General features: G+C 38.3%; 1 protein-coding gene and 1 long non-coding RNA gene across 10 annotated transcripts in view; one reads left to right on the forward strand and one right to left on the reverse strand.

Annotated features, from left to right (window-relative positions):
- Positions 1-10,558: 10,558 nt before the first annotated feature.
- LOC108492049 overlaps positions 10,559-21,613 on the forward strand; it is a 34,963-nt gene continuing 23,908 nt past the window's right edge. For both annotated transcript variants that reach the window (XR_001872994.1, XR_001872995.1), the window contains exon 1: positions 10,559-10,916. This is a non-coding gene — a long non-coding RNA (uncharacterized LOC108492049). The remainder of the gene's footprint in view (positions 10,917-21,613) is intronic.
- Positions 20,093-21,613, reverse strand: part of CPEB3 (cytoplasmic polyadenylation element binding protein 3) — an 81,805-nt gene continuing 80,284 nt past the window's right edge. For all 8 annotated transcript variants that reach the window (XM_017803860.1, XM_017803856.1, XM_017803862.1 and 5 more), the window contains one exon: positions 20,093-20,373. In XM_017803860.1, the coding sequence (XP_017659349.1) occupies positions 20,146-20,373 (228 nt within the window). In that variant the 3' untranslated portion in view covers positions 20,093-20,145. The remainder of the gene's footprint in view (positions 20,374-21,613) is intronic.

Here is a 21,613-nt window from a genome sequence, read left to right on the forward strand (position 1 = left end):
CAGGTAACAAATACCAGGGAAGTCACTGAGCTGTGAGGATTATTCACAGCTGAGAAAGTTGGGAGATGAGTAAAAGTTAAACCCTAATTTAATTCACATTAAAATAGGAAAAGCAATCTGAACAGCATGTGGCTTCAGAGTTAAATGATGTTACAGACTCATTAAAAGATTGGACCAGCTGCTAATTAGGAGTTTTTGAAGCTGAGGACAGAATGGCAAACCTCCTGCATACTGAAAGACTTCAGATGCATACTTGATTTGTATTTCATTAAGTTTTGTATATCAGCACTCATAGAAATTCAAAGCATCGGAATCATCAAGATCTGTCTGTATCTAGAACAACTCAATACCTTAGGATTTCCCCTAGAATAATGTTTTGTAGTCTGTATACAAGGTTTTTTACAGCACAGACAAAATGTTTTGCTATTTCCAAGTACCTCATCCCATACCTCCACCAGAATCAGACATTAGTTTTAAACTAAAGCAGTTCACAAAATAACAGAAATGTTAGGTATCATGATTTCCAACTTTTATATGTCCATATGAGGGCTAGAATTATAGCAGGAAATTCAATGATCTCATGTAAACTTGTTGATTCTACTGAGGACAAGAAGAGAGGAACAAGAAACATTCTCCTAAATATTTTGGAGCTGGTAATGCTGAGTCCTACCTCCTTGCTTCCCATATACGATTGATAAAAACCCTTGTGCAATTGCCATTGCCTGCTTGGAAATATAATGTCAAGAAAGAAGGTATTTTCACATATTTATCCAGGTTAGTTACTAAGTTGCAAAAAGGTTTCAGGATCACATAATCAGCCAGACCTACAGCCAATGTTTCATGATCTGTGACTTGGTATTTTAGGAAATACCTAGTGATGTAGGTAGTTAAGAAAGTATAAATTTGGCAGAGCACACGAAGCACGGGAAAGGAGATTTCTCCAAAACTCATTGCGCAAATTTCCCTATCAGCATTTAAAATTTCCAAAGGAAATTCTGAAAGGAAAAAAAAATCTCTTGTGTTTGAGAAATGGGAAGAGAGAAAGAGAAAACAGGAAAAAAATATTGCCTCCCATGTTTCTTATGGCTTTTTGTTTTTCCTCATCACTGGAAGAAAAAATCCAACTCAGACTCACAAAAACCTCAACGTTGTTCTAATCCTAGCTCACAGCTGCTAGGGAATTTACATCTCTTGTGTCAGGTGTTAATCACGGTGAGACTAAAGAGCAGTTCCACTACAGCGAGTCTTTCTATGTGTTAGTAGGTGGTAGCATAGTCAGGACTCAAATTAAGGGAGATTATGTTTTCAGAAATGTATTGAAAACTCCAACCCAGCAATTACATTTTCCAAAGGAGCCCATTTGTGCTGTGTTACTGCTGGAGACATTCTGCATTGCGTAAATGGTGCGTTCTGGCCGCCTGAGTTTCTGAAACGTAAGTAGGGGAAAAAAAGATGAAGTAGGTGGATACTGTTAAAGTAAAACTTCAGAAGGACGAAGTCTAATGCTTTATGTCCCAGGAGGAGTTGTGGTAAGGTGATGTAGTTTTATGCAGTGATAGCCGGTACAAAAGTCAGCTTCCTGTACTGCTGGGGAATGGAGGGCAGGTCTCTCCAGTGGTGAGAACACCAGTTGCCACAAAGCAACACAAATTGAAGTATCATGGGTAGCAAAGAGTGGGAGAGTGTGTAAGGATATCAGGCTGCTCACTGTAGTCTGGCATTTTGTGTGCTTCTCAATGGAAGGGACTATAATTGTGTCTCTGCATCACTCATTTTATGCATGTTAAAGCAAAACTTCCTTTGGCTAAAGTGCATAAAAAGTCACGGTACTGTAATTGCTACTTACCTCCAGTTGCTTGAAAAACATTCTCTTGACTGTGTAGTGGATGCAGAAACAAAACAAAGAAAAGGGAGTTTGTTTCCCCCAAATTACATCACATGACACAAACTTCTATTACGCTTCTTTTCACTGTTGTTTCAAAAAGATGACAGCATCCTACTCAGTGGGCCAAAGGAATGATAATGCATTCTTACAGTGTGAGGAAATCAGCCTTGTTAGCTCTTCTTCCGAGAATAAAGCAAAACAAAAAGATTAATGCAAGGGTCAGAGTTGCACCCTTTATAATGTGATTCATCAAATGCATTAATGAGAACACCATTTTGTTATCATTTCTAGAGAAGAGTGGTTGGATCAGAACAACTTGAAGAACAGAAACTATCTCACCACGCTGACCCTGGGACTTGACAAGCTGGGAGCTCCCTGAAGAGTCTTCTGCATCACTGAGCCCAGCCTTGCCCCTCCAGAAAATCTCCCATGAGCAGCAAGCTGAAGGTGAAGTCTCTGTGAGTGTCAGGGGTGGGGGGGATTGTCTCCTACAGCTTCAGCAGCGGTGGGGTGCAAGAGGCAGACAAAGACAATGCTATTATTAATGCTTTATTTGGTACAAACAACACATTTTAATCTGCCAGAAATCAAGCCTGATTGAGTCATAACTGTTGTGAGCTTGGATGCCTGAATTGTTCCTAATGTCTGAACAAACCTTTTCTTCCTGCTTCTGCCAATCTGATTTGCAATCCAAAGGAGTTTGTAGCGTTAATGTAAGCACATTGAATAGGCTTTGACTAATTCAGTCTCAGTTGAAAATGAGTGTATGTAATGGGATATTTCTGAGAAGAAGCCTCTTGTATTGTGCTCTTCTGAGTACAAGGTTTGTTTGAACGCTGCCATATCCTTACTGGACATCATAGCCATGTCTTTGAAACACTGAGCTAATAAAATCCAGTGCTGGGGGTAGGGAGCCAGTTAAATGTGAAATGATCATAACCTCTCTACCCAACAGGGTATCCCCCCAAACAGGGATCAGACTTTCAACTTCAGTTTTTGCACAGTGGGAAAGAACCAGCAATTAAAGCTCCTTAAATCCTTGTAGTTGTCAAGCGCTGAAATTTTATGACAGCAATATATGTGGAGACAGTGGAGATGGGACAGAAACAGGTTATCACATTAATTATTTTTTTTCTTTTGAAAAAAGGACTGACTTTATTGAGTATTACAGGCAAGACCACTGCATTCCTGACTGGCTGTATGATCTCAGACAAGTCACTTATTTCCTTCTGTTCCTTTTACATGCTCTTTTTGTTTTTCCTACTTAGACTGAAAACACTTCAGGACAAAAGCTCTCTCTCCCTCTGCCTTATGTAATGCCAGGCCTAACAAAGCTCTGCTTTGCTTTGAGGCTTTAGAGAGTGATGAAATATAAATACTTTCAAAGACAATAAGTGACACTGGCTTTGAATGGGAAGTCATAGCATGGCCTGAGAAGGGGCAATTTTTACTGTTCTTTCCTATCTGCTGATCAGTATTCTCTTGGAAAAAAGAAGACTGGAAATTTTTGCAAACATTATAGATGCTTACACTGTTGTGGCAGACCCTGAAAGAACTGGATTATGAGTGGTTAAATTGCATTTGGCTGAAAATCAAATCAGCTTTATTGATACCTGTATGCCTCAAGAGCACCTAAAGCCCAGGAGAGGTTTAGTAAAAATTAAAAAACTCCTTTTCCTAAGGAAAATCCTAAGGAAAATCCTTTCATGATTAGTTGCAAAATTCAACCATCAAGTGTCTTGAGGGAGATGAGCTTGACAGTGTGGTAATATTCAGGCTGTAAAACAAACAAATCAAAATAGGCTTTACTTTGAAGAATTATGAAGATTTTGCCTGCCTTCTTTAATTTTTTTTTAATTATTTTTTATCACCTGAGACTTCTGTCAGCATAAAGGGCCAGGCAACATACAAACCCTGCCACAAAAAGGCTGTTGTTCCTCCAAAGAGCAGTTGGTCTTGGGGCACAGTGAGAGGGGCTAAATTAAGTTGCTTAAGAGATGCTTGTTCTGACTACATTTTATAACCTTTTTTTCTCCAGAAGTTCTTGTCATGTCAGTTCCACCAGTTGATCTACTTTATTAATTTTTTTTTTCCAACTTGGCTCTTTTACACAGTCAGACTGCATTCTGTAATAATTAGATAGATGAAGAGCTGAGATAGGTGGAACTCTGACAGAGACATAGGATTAAGTGTCCAGAGAGCAAAAACCTCTTAACCATGATCAGCAGCAGAAGACACAGCAAGTGAACTTGCACTGATTAGATTAAGTCAGCCCTGATGGCACAGGCATGGAAAATAAGTGCAGTAAGAAACTCCTTCTCACTGATTTGGTGCCAGGCTGTGATGAGGAGCACCTGCAAAGACAGTCACTGTTGCAGTTACTATGACCTTTAATTTTTTTTTGTTTTAAAAGCTAAAGAAAGTCCCAATAAAATTATTTTAACAAATAGACTGACTGATGTAATCATAGAAGGGCACATTTAAGTATTGTAGTACTATATAGTTTGCTTCACCCCACTTCTCCTGTACAAGGAGCTTTTAACAGAGGTGGTATCACTAATTATTCCACAAATGAAACACAGAAGTTGTGGTCTGTGTGTTTTCCCTCAGAAGATTTGTGACTGTCCTTCGGAATCAAAGAAAATATTTCTCTCATGGTAGTGGTCCAGGTTTAGATAGTCTGTTGATATCATCAAGGTAGGCGATTCTAATTCACCTTCTAGTTCACTAAAATGCATTCCCCGAAACGGCAATTTCTTGAGAAAAAGCACGAGGTCATTAGACCTCCTCATCCTCCAGGCCAGCTCATCATTCACGTGCCTACAGTGCATATAAGTGCAGGTAATATCTCATAAATCCAGTAATCAGGTGCATCTTTATAGGCTCCTGGATACCTGTTAGGTGATTGGGGAATTCTGAACCTGCTCAGTGTTAAGTGCAGTTAATGCTTTCATACTTGGCAATGCAACTTCACCAGGAGTAGCTCAGAGGAAATGGCATGGACAGCAGCAGTCCTGAGATCTTGTCCTTCTTTAGCATGTGGGAATGTCACTTGAAATTCACACCTGTGTGTCCTTGCAGTCATCTAACTATTTTTTTCTTTCTTCCTTAACATGTCAGTGTAACCGAAGTTCTCATGAACCATGAGAAAAGATGGAGGCTTGCTGGAGTGAAATGAAAGTGTCCAACGCAGGCCTACAAGAGCACTTGCTCTTTGGATTTTGGTGCTGGTCAGGCAGACACTATTTCAGTGAACTGCTCTGCTTTGCCAGGACAGGTAGTTCTGAGTCTGTGCAAAGGCAGCTTTAGGCAACTTAGTGAGCCAGATAGTTCAGACAGCTTCAAGGTTATGGAGCAGCTGAGTAGGAGTTTTCAGGAACAGTTTTGGACTTTAATTTTTAATTGCATCCTTTTTTATTTTTTTAGTTTGGCCCTACAGTGAAATTTGATTAAGGCAGTAGTAAAGGTTTTCCACACCAGCAATTTCACCTTCAAAGGCATTTGCAGCTGTGACCTCGGACATTGTCCCTGTTTCATGTATTTCTCCTCTACTGACAGAAGGAGGAATTCATGTTTGCTGTTCATAAATAGGATCATGCCAGGGAACATCCTGACTCTGTGTGCAATCTCTCTGCCTGCAGTCTGTCTGCTTGATTTGCCAGCCCTGAATTTTCAGCTACCCACTGGATTTGAAAAGGGGCAGATATTAGATTTTATTCTGAAATGAACTCTTTCTTCTAAGGGCCATGAACGGAAACGAAGGGCTAATCCCCTTGCTGTGGTGCTTAGCCCTGAATTATGCGGCAGGCACTCTGAGCAATGCTATGATATTCTTAGAAATCATTTTGATGAGGTGTCATTACATCAGCTGGAAGCAAACGCAGATGAAAAGCTCAACAGATAACAAACCAGAGGAATTCCCTTCAGTCTGAGGTTCATGTCCTCATTCAGGAGTTGAATTTGGAATCTGCTTGTCCTGGGTGTCATGAGAGTATGTTCTGAAAGCACACACACAGCTGTCCAGAAAATCTGAAAGGACTGCCAGCCAGCTCATTTGTCTTTACCGGCTACATCAGGCTTTGATGTGCTGCACATGCACCCATATGATCTTTGTCCAGGTGGACAAATGTCTAGTTTAATGTTTAGCAGTAGGTCCTTCATAGCCTTTCAGCCAAGGGCTTCAGTTACATATTAATGGCACAGGTCTTTGTGCAGGTTCATCAGCAGAAACATTGGTACATACTGGGGTCGGGAATGTTTCGGCTCACCATGTCAGATATAGCTACTGGCCCCAGTTTGGCAATTACTTCAGTGTGCATGTAATTTTAAGCACATAAGTTATTCCAGTCAGTCAGGCTTGTGTTTAGAAGTGCATTGCTGACTGGGGAATTTCTGGCTCCTATAGCTGTTCGGATGTTCGCTCCCAGGAGTCTTCCTCCGAATTTAACAACGTTTCTGCTTTACTCTCTTGTGATAGAAAAGTGGTAGCCTGCTTTGCTCTGTCAGCACAGACAGCAAATCTGCTTTAACTACCATCCTGAGAAGGTCTATCATTTATGCATTGGACAGACAACTTGATGGGAATAAACACGCGATGGTTTATTCTGAGAGGCCAAGCAATATGCATTCCTACAGCTGGGACTTGTTAGCTTGGTTGCATAAAAGCTCAACCTACCCAACTGGCAAAAATTTTACACAAACTTTTACAAAGTTGGGTGCTTGTTCCACGAAGTTCAGAAGTTTTGCAGAGCCTAAAAAGGGCAGTAGAGGATAAGAACCAAAAGATATATTAGAAATGGAATTGCTTTTGCAGCAGGTTTGGGAAAGAAATGTGTAAGCTTCTTTGAACTAGAACATGAAGCTACATCAGCTCCATGCTATACATGAGATAAATATTGTTCAGGGATGTGTGGAGATATAGCAGATTAATCTTGAGGGAGAGGAAGGAGTGTTTGGGACATTTGTAGGTAAGGGAAATGTATTTAAAACTGCTATTCTTTATCCTGATTAAAAAAAAAAAAAATAACTGCACCATACTGCACCATATACTGTACCATAACCTATATGAGTGAGGGAGTTTCTCTTTTCTCTGGGCAGTGATGCATTGTATCTTTTTTTCCTGTATTCACTTGTACTAGGAAATGTCTGCAGGCCATCTGCCACTTCCACCTTGGCTGTGGAAGAATGAGCCTATAATAGGGAGACAGTACTGCCTTACAGTGCAGGACTTTCTCTTCCTTTTTAACCACATCCTTCCCTTGAAGAGCAGACTGTCCAGCCTGGCCCAGTTCAAAATGGGAGAATGGCAAAAGCAGCTTTTCCTGTGAAGCTGTGCTTTTTACAGCCAACTGTATAATGTAAACTTACTTATTATATCATTAAATATATATATAACTCTTTCCTGTTTTCAAAACCATCATTGCCTATTCCATTGCCTATTCCATTCTTTTTATAAGAAGAATCTTGGTCAGTGCTAGGTTTTCCAGATCATGGATCACTGCTGTACACACACATCAAACAATTTTTCATCTCCTGGAACTTCAGACGTATTCCAGCACCATTATCCTACGGGGAGAGTTGTTCCACAGTTGCCAAAATAAGATTTCCTATTCCTCCTGCCTACGCATTTGAGACTGTCAAGTCTCTGAAATGGGACATGGAATGACAAGGATCATGGGCTTAGGAAACTCCTAAGCTCCTGCAGTACTGCCTGGGCCTTTCAGTTGTCTGTGACTACAGAAGGCAACTTCACATCAGAAGTGGTCTGGATAAATGAGCACCTTGGACACCACCCTTCCACCATATCTTCAGCTCTTCCTCCAAGCACCTGGAAAAGCTACAAGTAGCTGGGGAGCTCTGTCAGCTGTAGCTAATCTCTGTCAGAAAATCCACAGCTGTTCCCGGGTGCAGCCCAAGTATATCCAAGCAAAACAGCAAGAAGCGGGGTTCAGTTTATGACAGGTTTTCCTGGCTTCTATAGAATAAATGTGAACTTATAGCTCTGTGGGTTACATCAGACAGCTCAGTGTGGTATTGCTCTCTCCTTTCCTCAGCTGTGCAGTTCAAGCTTCTGCTCATAATTAACAGTGAGGATGATCTAAGGAGAGGTATGTATAAGGGTCTACAGCATGTCTGGGGTTGTGCTGGTGGGGAGAGGTGGAACTGACAGAGAGGTGGTATCAGCACCTTCAAAAGCCTCAGAAGGGATATCATGTTCTTCAGATCCAGAGAGAAGTAGCATCTTTGCTGACTGCCTTGTCCCACTGCCAAGATGAGGCTATTACAAGTAAATGGCTCGGTAATAGGAGTTGCAGAAGGGCCCCAGGAGTCCAAGCAGGTGGCACAGCTGGTGATGACAGGCTCAGTCTGTGGGAACAGTATGTGTGCTGGAGATAGCCAGGGAGAACTCATTTTAGCAGGAGCTGGGCAGACTCACAGTCACATGGGTTCTGGCTCAGCTGTACAGCCTGAGCTTTAGGAAGCTGAGAAAATCAAGTTTTCAGAACTTGCATATTGCAGCTGAGTGACTCCACAGCACACTGACTCCATTTCCTGGGGCCAATGAGTTGTTCTCACAGTCCTATTTCTGCTAGAATCACAAAACAGATGACAACCGAATTTCTAATCCGATAGTGTATTTAGAATTGGCTCAGGAATTGGGCAAAGATTCAGTTTGAGTATTCGATATGAAGTGTTCACTTCAGGCTAATGCTATTTCTGTTACATCCCTCCTTCAGAGCATGATTTAAGAGGACTGTCTGATAGAAGGGTACTGCTACTTGCTGACTCTACATTATCTCCTGCAGCATTTTGAATGCAGCTTAATTCCTCTGTGAAAAGAACTGATACAACCAATCCCCATGAACTCTTCACACTTGATGGAAACACAAGTGAAGAAGTTGATCCATAATAATTAGGGAATTGGGATCAAAAGCAGGCAGGTTTAACCCAAACTGTTTTGCTCAGAGGCAATACTGCAGCTTATAATACACAACTTAATTACCAGAGAACATCCTTTCTGCAAGTAAAGGTACTTTCCAGAGTGGAAAAGCTGCTATAAATATAATTTTAAATTCTACTCAAACTAGGTTAGGAGAACATGAGTTTGAATGGTACTCGAAAGTACCATTCTCCAAAAGGAGAATGTCACCTAGTGTTGTCCTATTTTGGCATCGCTCCTCTGTGGAAAGGCCATTGTCACCTATCTGCCCTCACATGTCATTCAGAAATAAGAAATCAAACACAAGACAGAAATTATGTTCCTTAACATCCTTTTCCAAACAGATGTTGTTGTCCTACTTTAGAGCAGTGGCAGGCATCTTCAGTACAGGGCTTCAGTTGCTCTGTGAAAGGCACACTGAACTATGTTTTGTATGAACAGTCCTTTTGCACGTCTGAGACACTGTGCTAATACAAAGCTAAACTGCAGAAGAAATTCATCCTCCCCCACAGTTTGCTGCTTTTCCTCTTATGTTATACACTTACTGTACACTCTATAAGCTCTGCTGAGTGGAGCTCAGACTCATAGGATGGATGTGAATTTAAGATTTAGTGGCCTTTTAAATACGTTGTGTGTGAATAGTCAGACAAATGCGGAGGATATCAGATATTTTAGCATTTGTTTTCCTTTGTCTCATACAACCCCTGGCTTCACTGAGGATTAGCTGTCAGCAGCCATTACACAGCAGTGAGTTAACTACAGGAGTTACTGGGTTATATAATCATGTAGAAATTTCCACACTCAGTAAGTCATATCTCCTCATGACCAGGTTTTTTTCTGGCCTTCTGGCTATATAGTCTATACTAAACTTTTTTCAGGGCAGTGATTGAAGCAGTATTACTGAAGGAATTCTAGCAATAAGTTTCCTGGTATCTTACAGATTTTTCCAGAATAAAACATTAGCAAGACACCATTACAGATTCTCATGTTTATATCCTGTGTGCTCTGAGCATAGTGCTTTCATTACATGGTCTTCATTACATGGTACTAAACTCTCTTTACAGAAAAGTGCTAAAACATTCTATCTCTGGATTTGCTTTTTTGTCCTTTTTAGGATTGGGGTGGGGTGGCTGCATTATTGCTTGGGTTTTTTTTTTGCCCCATAGAATTCTACAGTACTTCAAGACTTTAATGTCCTTTTCCTCTCTGTGGCAGGTCTTTTTTTTCAGTGCTTGCTGGAGTATATGTTTTCTGCTATGCTCTAGTGTCAATACTTGGAATCTTTGACTAGAACAACCTAAGCACCTAGTGTAAACATTTCAGCATATAAAAAATCTCAAGTGAGGAAAGGAAAACCAAAGCTGAATCCACAAAGTTATGTTGATGTTGTTGAATTTGAGCATCACTGTGTCTAAGTGTTTTGTTTGTGGTGGCCAGAGCATAATCCATGTCCTTGCGTTAGGCACCTGTAAGTAAATAATGTGATGCAGAAATACTCAGGTTGCTTTAGCATTGGCTTATTTAGTTGCTTTTCAGGGTGTGTTATCACAGAGAGCATTTCACGCTCATGACAGTAGCGATACCTTGGGTTATGCTGCCTGTGACTGGAGGAGGGCTTTTGCTTTCTGTTATTTCACTTCTATATAAAATGAATTCTCTGGACTAAGAGGGTGGGAGCATAGAAATGACTTACTAATTAAAAGGCTTGGACACTCCCTTGGGAGGGAGGAGCCCCTGGTTCTGGTTTCTGTCCTATTTCTGAGCTCCTGATATAATGAGTATCAAATTCTCCTGCTTATTTCTGTCAGAGTGACTGAAATTTTTATAGATAAAACATTAAAATGGAGATAAAATGGACTAAACCTTTCCCCATTCCTTCTCACCTGACCCTTGCTAGCTCACACTTGCAGGTTATTAGGTTCAATTAAGTAAGTTAAAAAGCCATGAGCAGGCATTTCCTAGGCTAGAACCTGTTTAGTTAGATAGCAGTAAAGTAACAGAGTAACATTAGTGTTTGTCTAAAGCTGGAGCGGATGAGAACGACACAAAAGTTGAAACATTTTCTGGTGGAGTCCCACTGACAGCTGTAAGGTAGAATTCTGGTTTCAAATTAGTTAGAACAATATTCTATTCCCTTATATTTTATGTATTCCTTTGGGCTTTGATATTACATTCCATTTTTGTTAGAAAGTGATTCCACATTAATGTGTTCAGCATATAATGAGCTTGTTATACAGAGGTAAAATGTTGGTTGGTGTTGTTAAAATATATTTACATTTTTAATATTTGTAGTAAATCTTAAGGGGGGGAAATGCTTTTGGTTTTCTTTGTTCATGGTTGCAGATAAAGAGATGTGACTGTAGGAAGTAAAACTGTCCAGCTCTGAGCTGTGACAAATTCTACAACAGGTAGTGATAATGGGGAAAAGAAACCAACAGCCAGTCACCCACAAACTAGAATATGTGTCATGTCTTTTAACCGGGAATCTAATTGCCTTCTAGAGTAAATTGTGACTACACTGAACTTTACTCCCTACAGATAATCTCTTTAGGTAAAATCCTTCTCATTGTGCAACATTTTACCATTGTGCAAAATATTACCATTGCTTGTCACTCATTCATAAACTGGTGACAATTTACAAGTGACAGCATGCAGGTCTAGTCCAAAGCAAGAAAGGTAGAGGCAGAATGCTCAGCAGGACATTTCTGGCACATGTGTGTATGCTGTGAGTCTGTGATGTGGGCTCTGACTACCACAATATGCACCAGGCACAGCTGGAGGAATTAGGTATGTCATGAACAAGATTTTGTCCATCTCTTAGAATTTCACGTTTGTTATTTGACACTGTCCATGCTCTGTAGCCTGACATTGAGATTAGAGGCCTTTTTGTAACTTTGAAAGCAAAGATCTTGGAGACCAGATGAGATGAGATCATGAATTGTATCTTTGCCATGGTTTTTGGCAGTATTTTGCAGAATTATTTTGCATATGAATTGTATCAACCCTCTCTCTCTTCCAGACTTTTATTTCAATGGGTACATGTGGAAGCTGGCAAGCAAGTCAAGAAGGTGTATCAGAGGGCACAATGTAGTTACATGTAACTTCATTAACAACCATTTTGATTATTTACCTTAGTGGTGATGTTTATGCTGTTCCAGAGACCATTTTTCTTCACTTGGTAGTGATCAAAGTATGTGTCATCAAATAGTTAAGAGTAGTTGCTACAACCACCAACAAAAAGGTTAACTTCTTGCTCCAGAGTGCAGGAAATTGTGAAAAAGAAAATAGCAAAAAATAAAAATATCCCCAAGTGTTTTGACCGCTCAGGCTATTGGATAGAGAAGGAGAAATACACTGTTCTCCTCTATGTGAAACATGGGCTGATCAATATGTTTGCAAGTGCTTTATGTGCTTAGGCCTGCAGGTGAAAAAAACTACAGGGGAATACCCTGAGAATCTAAGTAGATCTTAGGTTATTGAACAATTGAGAAGTATTAGGACAAAAGCAGTTTTATACATTTCTGTTCACAAAAACACAGGTCCAAGCAATGCCAGGCAGCAGCTCGAAGGGGATTTTAGGAAGCTGGTAGCAAATAAATATCACTCAGGCTCCCAGAAGTAGTAAATGGATACTTGATCTTACTGATTTAGCCCCAGGTGCCTACCATGGCACTCAATGAATGGTAGGCACAGACACATTGAGAAGTTACTGTGCTCTGGGGAAAACAGCAGGAATTCTGTCCTGACTACTGCCAAGGGCCTGCCACATGACTTCATACTTGCTTATGGTTTATTTCTCCTTCAAAAACAGGAAAAGGGGGACATTTGGGGACCTTTATCATGTTTCCTTCTCTAACTGTTGTAGGTACAGTTTGTTACCTCAAGATAAACTGCAAAAACTTGCTTGCCCCTGAGGAGAGAGAGAAAATTCATTTGAACAGCCATCATCTCTGCATGTGCAGCTGGTGCGTGCAACTTTGTCATGTGTTCATAATAGAACTGTGTGGCATAGGGGTTTTCAAATAGCTCTTAACACTTTTATGAAAGCAGGTTGCATAGCTTGAGTGTTTTAAAACTCATTCCTTGGTTCATCCCTAGGAGAGAATGTAGCAATTCTCCCCGTGTGCTCCTGCTGTTTATCTTTTGCTAAACAGAGGAAAGCAGATTATGGCTTTTAAGAGCTAAGCTCTGGCTTTTTCTGCAGGTCTGTGTCAGGAGGGACATGTTGCTTTGGTGTCTTGAATGCAAAAATGCTTAGCTTAGAAGCATGTCTAAATAAGCTTAATACAAAGCTTCAAGAGTCATACAGGTAGCTATTTTAGTTCAGTTTAAGTTTGCCAAAATAACACATAAAAACCAGAGGCAAAAAAAGGCCATGCAGCCCTTCATACTTAAGTGCATTGGTTTAAATTAGGTTACTGCAACCTTTAATGCAAGCAGAGTTAAATGCTTTTATCAGCTGGAGAAGGGAGATTGTCATTTTCAGTGTGCCTTGCAAGAGGTATGGCTTACTTTATCAGTAAGGGAAGGATTGGGGATTAGAAGGTCCACAGGAACAATTGTTCTCTGTAACTGAAGAGGGGGTAAACCCAGACTGATTTTTGTCCAGATGGACTTGGAACATCGTACAGTGAAAGGCTACAATTAGCAACTTAACACTCATTAATTGGAAGGTGTTCATAAGAACTCCCTTCTCAAATTCAACTCTGAAGTGATGAGAAGCCTACAGCTTCTCATCCATTCATTCACTACTGGAATTCATATTACAGATCACTGTCTTGTAAAAGCACTTCTCCTGGAAGAGGAGCCAGTAGACCATTCTCGTGAAAGTTATAATTATTCACTACCAGTTCAAAATCAAGTTCACGTATGAGATATTGCACCAGGTAATATCAGGATAAATCAGAGTAACAAAAGCCACAGGGCTCTGCACACTAAGGAGCTTTCACAATACTTAGCACAGGTAACCTCATCAGCTTTTCGTAGTTTCCAAAGGGCATTTAATTTCTGGTGTAATCCTACTCAGTTTCTGTTCAAGTGGAACACATACATGAAGTCAGCCTGTAATTTCTAGTATTTATAGTTCCAGCAGGGTTCTTGAGCTGCATTTATGTAGACATTGAAAGAAAGCAGTGACAGAAGACCACCATTCTCGTGGTCTTCACTTGCCCTGACATAGCAGAATTCATATTTTTTTCAAAGAAATATTCTGTGCAGTTCCACACAGCTGTATCACTGAACATTGTCTCCTATTCTTAAAAAATAAGTCATTATAAACTACTGTTGTGGTGATTTTTTTCTTTTTTTCTTTTTTTTACTGATCATTCTAATCCCTAGCCTGCAAACATTGTTAAACTTCTAATAAAGGAGTGCAGTATCTTTGCCAGCAATTTTTCTTAAGCTCAGAGAAAATAATTCAACACTTCCTATTCTCATGGCTCTTGATGCTGCATTTCGTGGGGAAAACTACATTCTCAGAAATATTTCCATCATATGTATTTTTGTATTTACCTTCATCTTAGCATAATAAATAACTTAGCAAGTGTGGCTTTTCCATTTTAGAGAGAAAACATAAGTGGATCATATATTGCATTATAAAATAACTAGAAAAGACAGTTTGTGTGCGTGTAAGTTGTTTCTCTGCTTAACCTTATCCTGTGTAAACAGTTCTCCAGTACAAGATTTGGGGGGTTTGTATCTAGTATACATTCCCTTAATGCATATCCCAAGATTTCCTTAGCATGTGCAAAGGATGACAAATATCAGTACTTCATACAACTATATTTAATAAGTTATTACAGAAAAAAATAAAGTCCAAACTACAAAGTTTAAGCAGTTGTAAGCAATAGCAGCATTGAGCTCCATGTTTAGTCACAGTACTGCAGTTCCATACAAGCATTAGTCCAAGCCAAAAAGGAAGAAGCCTTGTTAGAATTACTAGCAAAAACAATCTAGGAGAACATGTAATAAAAGATACAGTACATTTAAAATTAGTTGAAAAACAAGTACAGAGATCTTAGCTGTGAATGTTCTAAAAGTTATGTCCATTAGTTTGACAGTAAAATTACAAATATCTAATACTTTATACCCCAACAGAACTATATCCAGGAAAGAAAAAAGAGCAAAAATTATCTCTTATTAGCACCCTGGTTTTCCACTTACTGATGAACTTTTTCTCATGTAAATTTGAGTGTGTCAGAATTACGTGACCAATGTGATTTCTGACCAGCTACCCATTTGGGGTATAGAGTAGTCACTAACATGAATATAAAATACTCTGTGGTATGATAGAACACTATAGCAGCAGAGATTAAGAAGTTTGTTTAAAAAAAAAAGAAAGGAAGGAAGGAAAAGAAAAAGGGTTTAGCTGACATCATACAAACTAGCATAAAAGCAACTACATACAAGCCAGATTAAACAAAAGAGACATTTCTACAAATCTGTGACTAATCTTTCACTCATACCTTGCAAGTAGAGATGTCACAATACTGAAATATTAACATGGGAGCTTTTCCCAGTTAAGCGCCTTTTTTTTTTCTTTTTCTTTTTTTTTTTTTTTTTTTTCTCTAACAGATAGTGAAATCAGCAAAGTTATTTGCTAACTGCATATTTGCAATACAATTTGTTTTAGCCCATGCCTTGCTAGCAGGCTATAAAATACAAGCATGTCGGCAGAAATATAAGCATAAACTTTGTACCACTTAGCAGGAATTTTTTATTCCCTCTTCATTCCTTAATCTCCTTTGTTTGCAATTTGCGTACATTCCAACCAGTAGTACCTAATTTGAGTCTAAATTTTACTTCACTATTTGATCTAGTCTATACATTACTTACAGAACTGAACACACAGAGGATACACAATAGACCAACTCTGGGCACATTTCTTCCCACAAGTTACCGACGAGCCACTCTAACGCTCTAGATTAAGTTAGTCTAAAAGGTCATCAGTAGCTTGTGGAAGCAATAGTTTTGTCTAGAGAAAGCCATTGTATGCCCTGTTTACGCAACACCAGTTTTAGTCTGGATTGTTTCAGGTGCCAGAACAGAGAGTCACTGGCTTCAGGAAGGGGTTTCTTCTGGCTGCATGGGGAAACAAAGGTGATGTAAATGGAGGTGGAAAGTGTTCTGATACTGGCCCTTGGTATTGCCAATACAAAAGAAAAAAGGACAAAGACGCAAGAGAGGCAGAGAAGAACAGAGAAAGACAAAGAAGCTGAACGGATGTTCAGAGGTGGCGGCAATACGGGGTTACTGCATTGCTACCAGGAAATGGACTGAGAGTATTTTGCATCAACTGGGCAGCTACCACTGCCTGTGGTAACTGGGTTAGAAAATGGTGTGGGCACCGACAGTCTGCTCCATGCTGCCACTGAGAAACGCATGCAGAAAGGAAGGTGTGCAGGAAAGGGTCAATTTAATTAAATAAATAACACGGTGGCAAAATACAATGAAGAGTAGATATTTTAGGAGGTTCAATCTAAGGCTACTGAAAACAGAGTTTATTGAGTTCATGACAAGAAAAGTAATGAAGAATTATGCTGAATGGGCAGGGTCAAAAACCCATTGTTCAATAGATTTAGTTCCTTATAACGGCAATAGTTTCATCAACACTGGTGGTGTATAAATCTAGACAGCGAACTGGTACTGTGACATCCCTATTATCTCCCTAAATCATTTTGATAAAGGAAAAGGCTTTTCAAAATATCACGTTTTTTCTGCTTCATTCTGTCATTTTATTGCCCAATTCTTTGTTACAATTTTCCAATCACTTTACATAACCAACCATTTTCATCATTGCCACACTATTGTAAACCACATCAGCAAGTTAATACATAAAGCTTTGCATTTCAAAAAACTAGACACTTTAGTAACAATATTACAAAGATTTTAGCTTCAAAAATAACTGAAAATGAAAAAAATAAACTTTTAAAGAATCAGCATCATAAAATTAATTTATTCCAAGTAAAAATACAAAATAATATTAATGACATTGACCAGATATGAAAGTCTCTCCCAGAAACAACTATATTAATGGTTGAGAAAGCACTCCTTAAAGAAAATACGAAATAAAAATGAAAAATATGTAAATATGTTTAATTTTTTTCTTAGCAAAAAATCTTTCTAAAAATAACAATGAAAATTTGTCTCAGTACAAAGGCTACATTACTATTGAAAAAATACCAGCATGAAGAAAAGGTACATATTTGACAGTAGAAAAATGATTTTAGTGAATCACAATGTCTAAAGTCTGCAATGAAAATAAATCTGCAATAAAGATTTATGCCTTTTTTCTTTTCATTTTTCTTTTTTTTTATACAAACAGTACAAACAGTATTGCACATAACAACAAATAGTCGAGGTTAGGTTAGCCTTCAAAAAAATCGACTAGTTCAAGTCTCACATCAGAAAAGGCCACAATAGGACCTGTTGTACCCAGGGGCTTCTTAGTCAAGTTGCAGTTCAGAACTCCATATTTTAAAAAATAACTTTTTTTGAAGGACCCTCTTTTAATATAACATATTAACAACTCAGGGGCACATTCATTTACAAAACAAAAGGGAGCATGTCATAATTTAATAAACTAAAAAAAGTTCTCTTTAAAAAAATACAAACAGAAGAACTCTCACAATTCTGGTCAGTCGTGCATAATCACACTTGATTATAAATATACAAATTAAGGGAAAATATTTTTTCACCTTCTATTCACAACTTTCAGCACCAAATGGAGTTTGTGTTTACATCTGTTCTTTATGATGATTTTGTTTCAGATTTAATCCAACATTATGCTATATTGTACATTTTCCAGCTTCTCTCTCTCTCTCTCTCTCTCTCTTTCTCTCTGGGGGTATTTTTCTACATGAAAGAGGGGTATTTCTTCAAAAAGATTTACTTCTTTCACATAATTAGGTAGATTTCTGTAGGTTAGCTATGATCTTTAATATTACAGTTATAAAGCTCTAACTTCTTCATTTTCAAAAAAACTCAAATAAGCATGAAAAAAATAAAGTTACCCATCTGTTAAATCATTTTTCTTGCAGAATTAAATTAATATATATTTTTCTGAATAAACTTACTTAGAAAATATCATTTTCTTTCCTATATTTCAAAATTGAGGTATTGCAAAAGATCATGTCAGTCAGAAAGCATGCCTTTTTCTTTAAAAAAAATCATCAGCCGACTGTTGAAAACTGTCTAGATACAAAAAGTAGTGCATAACAAAATGTCTTGTACAGATGAAAAAAAACAGAAAAGACACCTGGGCTGGGAAAAGCAATATCACAAAACCGCCCAGAAGTAACTTCAAAAGGGATAATTATAATAAGCATTTTAAACCAGTAAAAAACTATTTTTTCTTTTTTTTTTCTCCAAAAACAGAAAAATCCTTTCAAAGCCAATACTTGCAACTAAACATTGGGAAAACCAACTTACTAAATTAGACACAAAGAAGGACATCACAACAAACAAAACCCAGAACATTTAAATCTACTATGCGGTGTCATATCCAGTCAGATTGTCCCCAGAACTGCAAAAACAAAGGAGGAAAAAGAAGAAAAAAATAGTGTACACATTCTCACAATCATTAGTATACCAAGTGTGTTTATATTTATATGCTATCTGCAGCCCCATAGTTCATGCTAAAAAAATGTCCACTGTATTAGCAGGTCTTAATTGTATTCAAGCTTCACAGGATACATCCAGGGATTAGAGAGATAACGCCACATCCACAGAGCAGACATCTCATGTTACTTTTATATGCAGACATTTCTTTAGCACCACTTTTTTTCCTAACTTCCTTAAATGTGCCTAGTTTATTAGTTTGACAGACTATCTAATCGGTAGTGTATGTACGCTAACATGAGCTCTTTGGTTTTCTGGACACGGTCTGCAGCTACGGAAATGATGCAAGCATTAGGAGAGAGGTTGTATCTAAGAGCTCATTTCTGTTTATGTACCTGTTATGAACTGTCAAAAATGTGTTAATGTCGGATACAGAGGCTTTAACAGTTAAGTTTGATCACAGTACTAGACATAATCACTTTACTATATAAAATAAATTGCACGATATATAACAGAGCACCGCAAAGTACTTCATCTACCATCCACAAATTTGTTTTAAGAATATCCTACAGCTAGTTTTTATATTTGTTGTAATACAGGTCATTCTGTAATGGGCTGATCCTAATTTCAGAAGCATTACATTTACTGAGGCATGCCTTCCTCCAGTCAGTAATCAATTTTTTTTTGTTACTGAGCATTTTGTAGCCTACGAAGATTCATAATTTGTGCATTGTGGGCAGGTTTTATATTAGACATATATAAAATTTATTGCATGCAGCAACCTGATTAAGTAAACATGCAGTCAAAAAATATTGACCTTCCTTGGAAGCTNGGGCAGGTTTTATATTAGACATATATAAAATTTATTGCATGCAGCAACCTGATTAAGTAAACATGCAGTCAAAAAATATTGACCTTCCTTGGAAGATCTCCTTTCAGCAGCCATCACTATTTTAATCACATATTCATTTTTAATTGATACCCTAGCCTGAATAGAGTATTATGGTATTAGTAATACCATTTTAATAGCAGCAAAAGCTATTGCAGCATACATTTACATAACACTAAAAGACCTAACAAAACAAAACAAAAAAACCCAACAAAACAAAACAAACAAAAAAAACCCTCAGCAAAACAAAAGAAAAAAGTCTGATCCAGCTTATGAGGTATCATCCTTACAAGTCAAAATGGAGAGCAACTAAAGGCTTATTTTCTTTAAGGGTTATTACTACTCTAAATGACCCAAACTAATGATTGCTGAATATCTGTTTAAGTTTTTGCTACATCTGCCACCTACTTGTGAATATTACCTTTGGTAAAGTCATCTGCTAGGGGCAAGTCTAAATTTCTGAAAATAAGTGCATGCTCCAGTTTAAAAATAAAAATAATTATAATTATAATTATAATTATATTAAAAAAATCTTCATCACATACACATCAGCCCAGTGAAGGCTGATGAGAATGGCAGTCTACATAATGTCACTAGTGACAAGTCTTGTGTAGGAAATTAAGGTACCAAGCAGATGTTTGTGTGAATCAAAGTGCAAAATCAGTACAGTTACACTCTGCCGGTTTGTATTATACTGGACACTGAGTTCAGTAATGTGACTGTAAATAATAATAATAGTAATAAAAAGACCCATATCTTCATTAAAGTCGAGGACGAATGCACAGATTTCCAGAACACTAAGCCCTGAGGCAGCGCTCTCTTTTCACTCAATTTTATTTACTCCAGTACTTGTTGCTGGGCGAGGCCTGGGGTTCAGCTCCAGCGGAACGGGACGTGGCGGGGCCGGTCGCCTCCCTCCTTTACCAGTGGTTTGTGGAACTCCCGCCCAGCACGAGAGTGTATGCTTGCCCAGCAGTATTCACAGTAATACTGCAAACAGGTAACGTTGGCACAAAAGAACGGAGCAAATTTTCCACCACAGCGAGTGCCCTGGCATTCATCACACATCTGATCATCCAGCACATATGGCTTCACTTCCACCTGCACCAGGAAGAAGAACAGCTGTAAGGAAATTTCATACTTTTGCTAAGCATGAACAGAAAAAAAAGTAATATTTTAATTCTTTTTGACACTATTGAAGGTTTTCAACTGATGCAGGATTAACCCAAGAGGTTGGTATTTGAATTTTCATACCAACCACTTTATCTGTCAGAAAATCTCAAGAAAGAAGGGTGTGCTTTTGTAACTTTTTCTTGGAAAAGTGAGGTGTGGGAAAGTACTAAGATGGAAGTACAGCAAAAATAGCATCTGAGAGGATTTTCCCACCGTCTAAGAAAACTCCAGGAATGTGAATACAGTTGTTACAGGGACAGGCCACAGAGAAGCATTTCGGAAGAAAAATTATAAAGAACAAAATTATATTTCTAAACTTCAGAGGGTTTTTTTTTCCAGAGAAGATTTTTTTCCTTTTGTTTTTTTTTTTGTGAATTGCAAGATGCAGGACCAGACTGATAAGAGATTCAAACTGAACAAAATTAAAAGTTCTTGTATTAAATACCCTTAATTCTGTAGGCAAAAATCACTATCTAAAGATTTTTAGCTCTTGCAGTGCAACAACATTTCACAGTAATTCCAACTAGGGCCTTGCCATCAATTACAAACAGGCTGGAGAGCTGATGACTTTTGTCCTACACTCAGTTGTAAACATCTTGGGGCTGGAATGCTTTTTGTTTTTAAAGCACTTGTGCCAAACACAGCAGGGCTGATGAATGGCTAGACACTTGCAATAATGCTATTACAGGAGTTGACAACATGTAAGTTCTTTCCTGTGTGTCTGTTCCTATGAATCAAGTCATGCCTACACATTTATATTGAGTGCTCGTTCATTCCAGGGAAATCATTAGTTCATGCATGTATAATTCTTACAGCTCTATGATGCTATTTATAAAGTAGTTGAAGTACAGTCAACTGCATTAGAAGACACAGAAAAATTTAAATACACATTTATTATAAATAATTTTGCTGTAACTGCACAAGTGCTAGTCTGGCACAATTTGTATACTGCAAGGAAAACCTGACTCTAGTAATGACACTTAAATACATACAAAGTTAAAGAAACACAGAAAAAGATGTTAAGCTGAATGACAAGAAGCATTCCCCACAAAAGCTTTATGCTGTATTTTACTTCAGCTTAAACTGATCTCACTTCAACAGATGTTACTCATTTGAAGTAAAGTTCATATAGTGAATGATATTTCTTGCCTATTTAACAGGTAGGGCT

Source organism: Lepidothrix coronata, unplaced genomic scaffold (assembly GCF_001604755.1).
Source record: "Lepidothrix coronata isolate B3197 unplaced genomic scaffold, Lepidothrix_coronata-1.0 Scaffold8, whole genome shotgun sequence".
NCBI classification, from domain to species: Eukaryota; Metazoa; Chordata; class Aves; order Passeriformes; family Pipridae; genus Lepidothrix; species Lepidothrix coronata.